The following is a 9,120-nucleotide window of genomic DNA, read 5'->3' as shown; positions in this document are numbered from 1 at the left end:
TGGCACTTTTTGTGAAATGCACCCCATGCTGACTTCCTCTCTCCCCGAGAGCTCTCGCTCTCGCTCCGGAGTAGTGCCCTCCAGCACGAGAGGAGAGAGAGGGTGCTCCGGCGCGCGGCTCCCTTCCTGCCCTAGCCCACGGTGGAACCACCCACCACTCTCCCTCTCTCTCTCACACACACACACACACACACACTCTCTCCTCTCTCCCTCCCGTCCTCTCTCTATCTGTCTCTCTCACTCACACACATAGACAGTGGTGCGCGAAGTCGTCGAGCGCCGCTTTGGCAGAGCTCGCCGTCGTAGACATTCGGACTTATCACCCGTCCCGAAGCGGGCCGCTTACACTGTTGTCCCCGCTGACGCCCTCCTTCTCCTTCTTCTGCCCCGCAGGCCGCAGCTGCACCTTCGCCAGGTGACGGACGGCCGCCACTTCGTGCAGCTCATCTACTCGGGCGAGGACGAGCTCCGGGACTGCGAGTACGTGACGCACGCGCCCACCGTGCACGCCTTCCTCGACACCTTCCGCCACGACATGGAGGCCGTGCGGCACGGCGGCGGCGGCGACGCGGGCGCCAGGAACGTGACGGTGCGCGTCCTCGGCGACGACGAGGCCCTCCCCGACGACCTGGCGGCGTGGCTCGACTACCCGCGGCTGCGCGAGGCGTGCGAGGAGAACCACAACCAGATCAGGAGGCTCCTCGACGGCCACCAGCGGGGGGAGGAGTCCGCCAAGCACGAGCTGGAGAGGTCAGTATTTCTGCGTGTTAATGGGAACGGGCAGCACCGCACGCTTTGTGAAGGAATGCGATGTGTGAAATTCCTTCTGAGTTGACTTTGATATGTGATTAAAATGTAAGGTGATTGAAATTTTTGAGCGTCTGGGTTGGTGTTTGATTTTCCATTATTTTTATTCTGCATGAGGATGAGTTCAAGTTTAGTTTGAAATAAGGCCTGCTCAAATTTCTAAAACAGATTTATGTAAAATCTATAACTTTCCCCTACGTGGACAGTTTCTTCTCTATCCTATCAATATTTAAACGTGTAAATAGTAAGTTTTACTCTTTCTTCTTAAAATTCTTCTTGATGGCCTGATAGTGTACTCGTAAGATAACTCACTCAGGTGGAACTATGTCAAAATCTCGACAACCTGTAATGTGGATGATTTTTTGCTGTCTGACAACACCTTTTGCTCAGCTCACTGTGTCCCACCCGGGCACAGCATGCGTGTAATGTGATAAATGTGATAATATAATGGTGTGTGTATGTGTGTGTGTGAGCCACGCCACGAAGTGCCGCGCCACCGAGCCAATGCCGCCAACTCACCGCACCAACCGCACCACACACGCCGTGTGGCCCGAAACGGGGCATGCAACTCAACGCTTTGAAATGCACCGAGTGGACAGGCGCACCAAGCTCGTACATGTGGGCACCGCTCCGGACCGGCCGAAGCAAGAACGAGTCGGCGAGAACGCCCAAAGCCCTAACACCTCCTTCTTTTCCTTTCTCTCGGTCTGCCCGAGGCCCGCTTGCAGTAGCATCTTGGACAGTAAATGTGGTATCGCGTGCCGATATACAGAGAGACTTCAATGCTGGAAGCGTGGGAGACCACGTGGGTACGCAGTGCTGCGAGCAGTGCTGCCACCCTCGCATCGCCGAGTTTAGACCCTCATTACGGGGCGGGCGCTCTCATGGAGAATGGAGAGTAAAATCCAAGATGTTACACGCAGGGCCCTCTTTGATCATGAGAGATATTACCCTTAGAGCCACGCCTAACTAACGTAACCTGCACCACCACCGTCTTCCGCAACTCTGAAATAAAAATTGCTCGTTTAGTTTAACAATTTTGTGTGCTTTATAAGAGCATAGCTTATATATGTGAATTTTTTTTGTGGTATGAGCACCAGCTTTGTGTACTTTGCTTACATTTTTTTTTCAAGCTTTATCTATATACGTATCCATTTAGTGCCTGTCTTTATCCAGTCACCAGGAGTGCATTAAGTTTTAATCATTATTCTCAGCCAAACCTGCACTCTGCTGCGAGGTATTCGCACGTCCGCGTGCCCCACGGTGACACGGTGGCGCATTTCTAGCTGTAAATCAATACCAATCCGGATCACGAGCCCCGCCACGCCACGCCCTCCACGCGCACATTCACATTCGCGTGCGTGTACGCCACGGCGATGCCTTTCATTTTATCGCTCGTAAAAGACCGCCGAGATGTTTATTGGGGAAAGAAATGGTCTGAGCGATGCGCGGAACCCGCGGTAACGTAGCCTGAGCGCGGCCGTACTGTTTGACGGATTGGCTTACAGGGAAGAATGATTATCACTTTGTACTCTTGAGCTTGAGAAAACATTATGTACGCACTTCTACTGCACGCTGCATTTGTGTAGATTAGCCATGTTTTTTTTTCTCCCATGCCTTATTATTGTCATAAGTTTTTATTTATTTTTATTTTTCCCCCACCACTGAGATACTCTCGGATACTCCACATTTATTTTTCTGCGTCTTTCGCATTGCCTCCGCGCTTTCTCGCCCACTTCACGAAATCCAGGTGTGATAGCAGCGCGCGACGCCCAGTTTCTCAATCCGAATCTCAATGGGGAATGGCAGATAAAACTATTTACGTCGTCGGCCTTTTTTCGACCGGTTCGGCTCACTCTCCCAGTCGACTATCCCCTCCTCACGCCCTTCATAAATACCGGTGCAGGCCTTCGCACAACTTATGGACTTCCCCGCCGCGCGCCATTCACAGGGCGCTGCCACCACAATAAAAAAAAACAACAAACGTTCGACAGACATCACCGCGTAAATAATATAAACACGGCACGCGCATTTCAATTTATATGTCGTGTGTTTGGATGTTTGTTGCGACGAGCTGGACCTCTTTGGGCTGGCTGCAAGGCGCGACGCAAACGGGAGGAAGGGGGATTTAAAAAAAATTATAATTGGCCATCATTTTCCCGACATGTGATTGATGGCTTTTTATTTCTTTTGACCGATTCGCAGTTGGTAAGGCTCACGCGAGCCTGCCCAGACTTAACAATAATTCCCATTACTGCCCGCTGCAGCAGAACGGCGTCATGTTTATCTCCCTAACCCACAAGCCTCCTCGATGGCCAGAAACCTCTACTCGCTAGATGTGTGTCAAGCCACGCTAGTGGCCGGGGGGCCCGTCCGGGCCCTTTCCCTGTAGAAAATCGCGTCGCATCCCAGCCATCCTGTGAAAAGTGTTTTCCGTTTAACTGGGGCGTTTTGTATGAAATATGCACACACATGCACTAAAGTCTCGCGAACCCCGTTCGGTACACATCCTGGTTCACACGTGAGAAACGAGGAAAGTCGCGGAGGCACTCGCCATTCCCATTCTGCCGGTGGTGGTTTAGCTCCCTGCCCCCGTAGCGTAGCTTTTGAGCCTTTTGCTGAGCGCTAGGTTGGTGTTGTAGGCGGAAGCGCAGCCTCCAAGACGCGCTCATGGCACCGGGGACCAAGTGGTGCGGCAAGCACCACCGCGCCGACACCTACTCGTCGCTGGGCGCCTTCAGCCACACGGACCGCTGCTGCCGGCGGCACGACCAGTGCAAGATGGCCATCCCGTCCTTCGCCACCAAGTTCGGCCTCTTCAACCACCGGCCCTTCACCATCAGCTACTGCGGCTGCGACAAGAGGTAGAGTAAGACCCCAATGTGTGTGCGCTTGAGTGAGTGAGTGAGTGAGTGAGGTGAGAGAGTGAATGTGTGTGAGCGAGTGCGCGGATGGCTTTTCTCGACCGACAGTGTCCTGCGCGGCGGGCGTGCAGTGCAGCAGGGCACTCACCCGTTCGTCCGTCTATTGTGGGGCTGGTTAAACAAATGATGCAGCGACGTGAACTTGCACCTCTGCCGCGTGGCCAATGGCAGGCGGCCAGAGGCCAGCGCCTTGGGACTTATTACAGATGGTGATCATTGAGAAGAATCATCTCGAGTAAGATGGACCAATTCGACCAAGTTCGAGAAGATGGGCAGCTCTTGCCGGGAAGATCCTGTATAAAGGAGAACTGCGGTAGCTCGGCAAAGTCCAAGAATGGGTGAGCCACAGCAAGACGTGAACATGAGGGGACCCACGAAGTTGAAGACGGGTCAAGTTGTGGATGGTTTGTGCGGCGGTGTGTTGGCGGCATTCTCCGTGGCTGGTGTTCGTGGCTGGTCCAGACGACGGTCCGGATGCTGAGTGGAGAGTGTTATGCTCTTGCAGGCGGAAGCGCGACCTGCTGGACGCGATGCGAGTGCCGGGCACCAAGTGGTGCGGCAAGGGCTTCACCGCCACCTCGTACAACCAGCTCGGCTCCTTCTCGCGCGCCGACCGGTGCTGCCGGCACCACGACATGGGCTGCCGGCACTTCATCGGTGCCCTGGAGGAGAAGTACGGCCTCTTCAACTGGAGGGTCAACACCATCATGCACTGCTCGTGCGACAGAAGGTAGGTGTCCGCCGCCCTGTAGGACTGACGAAACTGTGACGGGGGGGCAGCAGCGTGTGACAGGGGGTCAGTACTCCTGAGTAAGGTTGTTGCGAACTCGATAGCGTCACCGAGACGTGCTCGGGGCTCAGGGTGGCTGACCCGCGCGCGGCCAGCTGGCGCGCCGGGTGCCGCGGTGCAGTTTTGCCTGCTGCTTGCTGCTGGCTTCCTGAAGCGCCACCGGCCGTCGCCCGCGCCACGGACGCGGAGCGAGTTCCGCTGCTCGCCAGCCAATCACGACGCGCTATCGATGTTATCGATCGATTATTATTATTGTCGGCCAATTTGCCCGACTGCTTGTCATCGGTGGCGCGGCGGCCGCCCCACCTTTTTACTATCAAGTTGTTTTAAATAATTGATCCTCGACACGGCTCTGGCACTCATTTCGATCCCAAGGCTGAGCGAGTCTCTCTCTCTCTCTCTCTCTCTCGCTCTCTCGCTCTCTCGCTCTCTCGCTCTCTCGCTCTCTCTCTCTCTCTCGCTCTCTCGCTCTCTCGCTCTCTCGCTCTCTCGCTCTCTCTCTCTCGCTCGCTCGCTCGCTCTCTCTCTCTCGCTGGTGCGTGTGGTCCACCTCAACCTTTAGCTCTGGCGCTACGGTGCAGTCGGACTGGCATGCGTACAAATTCTCCTCTCTTTCCCATTTGAATGGCCCGCGCTGCGCGCCTTTGTGCTGCGCCCGCCGCGCGCTCATTCGCTCCAAATCACACAGCCAGAGAGCTGCGCTGCCAGGCCCCCTTTCGTGCGTGTGTCCGCGGCCGTATAGCGTGAGTGCAACACGACTGATTTCTTCTCAATTTAACCTTCCCAATGGGGCGAAAAAAAATTACAAAACTCTTGGAGAGAGGAAGCAACAAACTGCTAATAAGCGGCCTGCTGCGGCTCATCGGGATTGACTGGCAATTAATATGATTAATACAATAGTGCCCGCGCTGTAACGGTGCGTGATGCGTGTGAAATGTGGCCCACACGCTTGCTCTCTGCGCGACGTTGCATGTGGCGGACGCCGTCGTTGGCGGGTTCATTCCGGTCACGTTCGCAGCAGAGGCCACGCGGACCCATCCTCCGCGCCATGAGGCTCATGGAGCTGCTGCTTGGGCGTGCGCCCCAATCTATCAACTCATTGATTGAACGATGCTTTTCGTTCCGGTGGTACGGCGCCGGGTATGCGTTTCGCCGGGCTTTTGCTTCCGCTGCGGGGGGTAAAATCGCGCGAACACGAGTACGCTCATTTCGCAATGGGGAACTCCACTATCATCTCGCGCATGAAATGAGCTGCTCCAAACGGCTCAAGTCTGACACATGCGCAGCGGCACCCTTTAGTTTCGCGACCCCATTCCGATGAATACTTTATACGCGTCGTCCTCGCGTAAAAGTTTCCGCGTCAAAGGGGAGTGAGGTCAGGCGTCGCATGTTGAACCCTTTGGGCGCATAAGATGGCAGATGGCACACTTGTACTGCGTTTTCCAAAGGAAACTAAAATCTGTAAGGTTCTATATGCTGCTAAAATTTTCTATTCCGTATTCTTACAGTCAACGTTTGACGACAAAATCTCCAACAAAAAATTGAAAAGCTTTAGTCATTTCTTTTGTTTAGTATGAGTGCTTTTGATTGTTTCGGCGGACGGGTTGTCCGGGTGTGTGTCGTAACCCGCATGATTAATCTCCTAATTGGAAGAACAAACTCTCCATTCACCGGCGATACGACCTATAGCGGCTGCATCTACTCTACGAGGGAGCGGCCCATGCGCGCGGCCTGCTGCAGCTCCAATCGAGAGCTCGCGACGGGACCCTCGCGAGCTCGTAAAAGTCGCGCCCGCGAGCGATTTTAAAACTCTGTCATACAAAAGAGAGCGAGGGTAAAGGGGGGGGGAGGGGGGACGAGATTTATAAAAATAGAAACGACCGAAAGTGATTTACGTCAAGATTGACTTCGGCTGTATGGCTGTTACGACCGCGGCCGGCGCGATGAGACAGCCATGGGGCCTAACTGATGAAATTCCGCGCACGACGCCGGGCCGCGCTGCTGCTGCATCCCGCCGCCGCCCGGCGGTTTGTTCTCGGAAAGGCGTGCGTGCGGCGATGCTATAGGCTACCTGCCGGCCTTCGTGAGGGCCTCCGAGAGGGCCCGCCTGCTGGAGCGCCCTTGCTCCTCTCTGGAGCCTGGAGTGGTTCTAGGAATTTACAGACGGCCCCCCGCGCACCTCCTGTGGAGTACCTGGAGTGCCGTGTGCTGTTGACACACTGTGCGCGCGCTTTGCGTTGGGCCCTTGCGATGGCCCGGCGGCTGCCACCTCTGGCTCTCTGTTTGCCCCCCCGGTATGAGTTTCAGTTTGCCCAAACGCACAAGTGCATCATGGGTGTGCATACTTACGCCTTCGCGCCGCGCCGCGTGGGCTGGGCGGGGCGCTATCCACAGCAGAGCGACCGCGGGTTGTGGCGTGGCTGAGGAGGTCCTTCAAGCCGCATAGTGCCGAAATCACTTTTAGACGTAGGGCCCCGTGCGTTAACATTATGCACGGGGTAGCTGAGCGAAGTGCATTAAAATAACGGAAGAGGTAACAGTATAGAACAAAACTATAGTGAATATGGGTCCGCCTAGTAGGTGGGCAACCAGTTCTGCCCCTTGAACGACGAGAGAGAGAGGGGGGAGGGAGGGGGCTTCCAATTATTCCGTCTCTATAGTGAGCCGTTTCAGTGATGGGGAATTTCTGTCTCGAGTCTCATGTGCATTTAAGCAACCTACCGTCCAACCCCCCTCCCCCCTCTTCCTGGAGGGGGGGGAGGGTACTTCACTGTCAATTCAAGCGTACACCAATTTTTCTGATTTCTTTAATTGATTTTCCTCTTTTTCCCCTGTATTTTTCTGAATTTTTATCGATTTTTCCTTATTTTTTTCCCCTTTATTTTTCGTTCTTTTTCTGACTTTTTATAAAGATGCACCTAATTTTATTAGGTGTAGAACCCCCCCCTCCCCTGCCCCTCCTATGTGTTGCTGCTGTTAGTTCATGTGTCCCTTCCTACCTCCACTGCCCTCCCCCTACCTTATGTACTATTTTCTGTACATTTCATTCTAACCAAATCCATTTATTTGTGAAAGGTGAAATTCAATTAGAATGCCTCTGGTTGAAATGAAATTAAATACCCTAATATTTAATCTAATTTCAAAATACATTAAAACTTCTCTTCTACGTCAAATATAACTTGTCGCTCTTTGATTCAGTTTTATCAGATCTCTCCGTGGCAATGGGTGGATCACGGGTCACCGATGTATATTTAATTGAAAGTTCTGTAATGTATCGTACCATAAAGTTTAATGTCAATGCTCTCACCATTTCATTGGATATTATTAAACATAATCTAACTCCAGACAAAGCTAGTCAATTAAGGCCAATGATATTCCTCGTTCTGTTTTCGATGGGGCTATCCTACCTGGGTATGCGATATTGGACATAACATTGTTCGGTCCCTTGCAAGTCCATGGCTATTGTGAAAATAAGTTGTGTGTTCAATAATCGTTTTGAGATGACCTATTAAAAGATTAGGTGACTTCCAATCATTCTACAAGAAAACACCATTACATTATGTTCAAATGAAAAAATTGAAAATTTGGATTTTTTTAGAAGTTACAAAATTAAAAGTGTAATACAAGATTTGGATTCCTGTCTCAAAATAAAAAAGGAAAAGTCTTATGCTCAAAGCCGATCAGAGTTAAGATGACAATGTTATTAGCATCCAAAGGGGTAAATGTGTGCAAAAACGACCAAATTGTCAATTTGTCGGGCAATAACTCTGCCATCTCCGTTCCGATCGTCTTGGAGCATAAAACATTTTCGTTTTCTTTTGTCAAGATGAACCAGAAACAATAGAAACCTTTTCAGATTTCTCCCGAATCACTCCCCCCCCCCTCCAAGTTACGTACATAAAGACGTCAACCACTCGAAATATCACTTTCGTTTCTTCTCACTGGACACTCGCGAAACTTCGTACGTCGAGTTCCACAACTCTAAAACTAAAAATATTACTCTTGGTTTGACAATCTGACGTTTTAGTCACTTGTGATAGAGTTTCAAAAGCTTGAAGTGGGCGAGCCGTTCGCGTGTTCGCGCTCTTTTCTCCCTCTCTTGTCAGTGTTGCCACCACTGACACAACAACATTTGAAGCTCTCTATGAAAAAAGAGAACGATATATATCAAATTCTCCCAACACTAACAAACAGGGGAGGTTGAACCCCTCTTAAATTATAGATGTCGAAGCAAAATTGCTTTCCGTGACAAGCGTTGCCGTTTTTCGGAACGACCCAGGTATGACCCCTGAAGTAAAATCTGTCACCGGAAATGAAATCAGCATCCTCGAACAGAAACAGAAAGTCGGGCAAAAAACAGTTCTTTAGGGAAAACAGTCGGGAATCTCATGAACTCAACGCCGTGTGCGAGAAATGAACTCAGCCAGAGCCTATTGGTTTCCCAGGTCCAAAAGCGGGGTCCAGGGGCTATAAAGCTTCTTCTCCAGGGCGCCCTTCTCTCATGGTTGCCGACCCCTGCATTTTGCGACATTGCATGTCACAAAATGTACATTCTTAGGGTAAATATCTTAAGCGCGCCCTTCTGCTTTGTAAAAGTTC

General features: G+C 52.0%; 1 protein-coding gene across 1 annotated transcript in view; it reads left to right on the top strand.

Annotated features, from left to right (window-relative positions):
• Positions 1-9,120, top strand: part of LOC113210539 (group 3 secretory phospholipase A2) — a 59,201-nt gene that overhangs the window by 5,345 nt on the left and 44,736 nt on the right. Inside the window, exons 2-3 of the mRNA XM_052269567.1 lie at positions 394-750; positions 3,450-3,671. Of these exons, the coding sequence (XP_052125527.1) occupies positions 394-750; positions 3,450-3,671 (579 nt within the window). The remainder of the gene's footprint in view (positions 1-393; positions 751-3,449; positions 3,672-9,120) is intronic.

The sequence above is a fragment of the Frankliniella occidentalis genome, unplaced genomic scaffold (assembly GCF_000697945.3).
Source record: "Frankliniella occidentalis isolate FOCC.00 unplaced genomic scaffold, Focc_3.1 Scaffold95, whole genome shotgun sequence".
NCBI lineage: Eukaryota > Metazoa > Arthropoda > Insecta > Thysanoptera > Thripidae > Frankliniella > Frankliniella occidentalis.
Note: the sequence above shows the minus strand (reverse complement) of the source record. Positions and strands in the feature narration are given on the sequence as shown.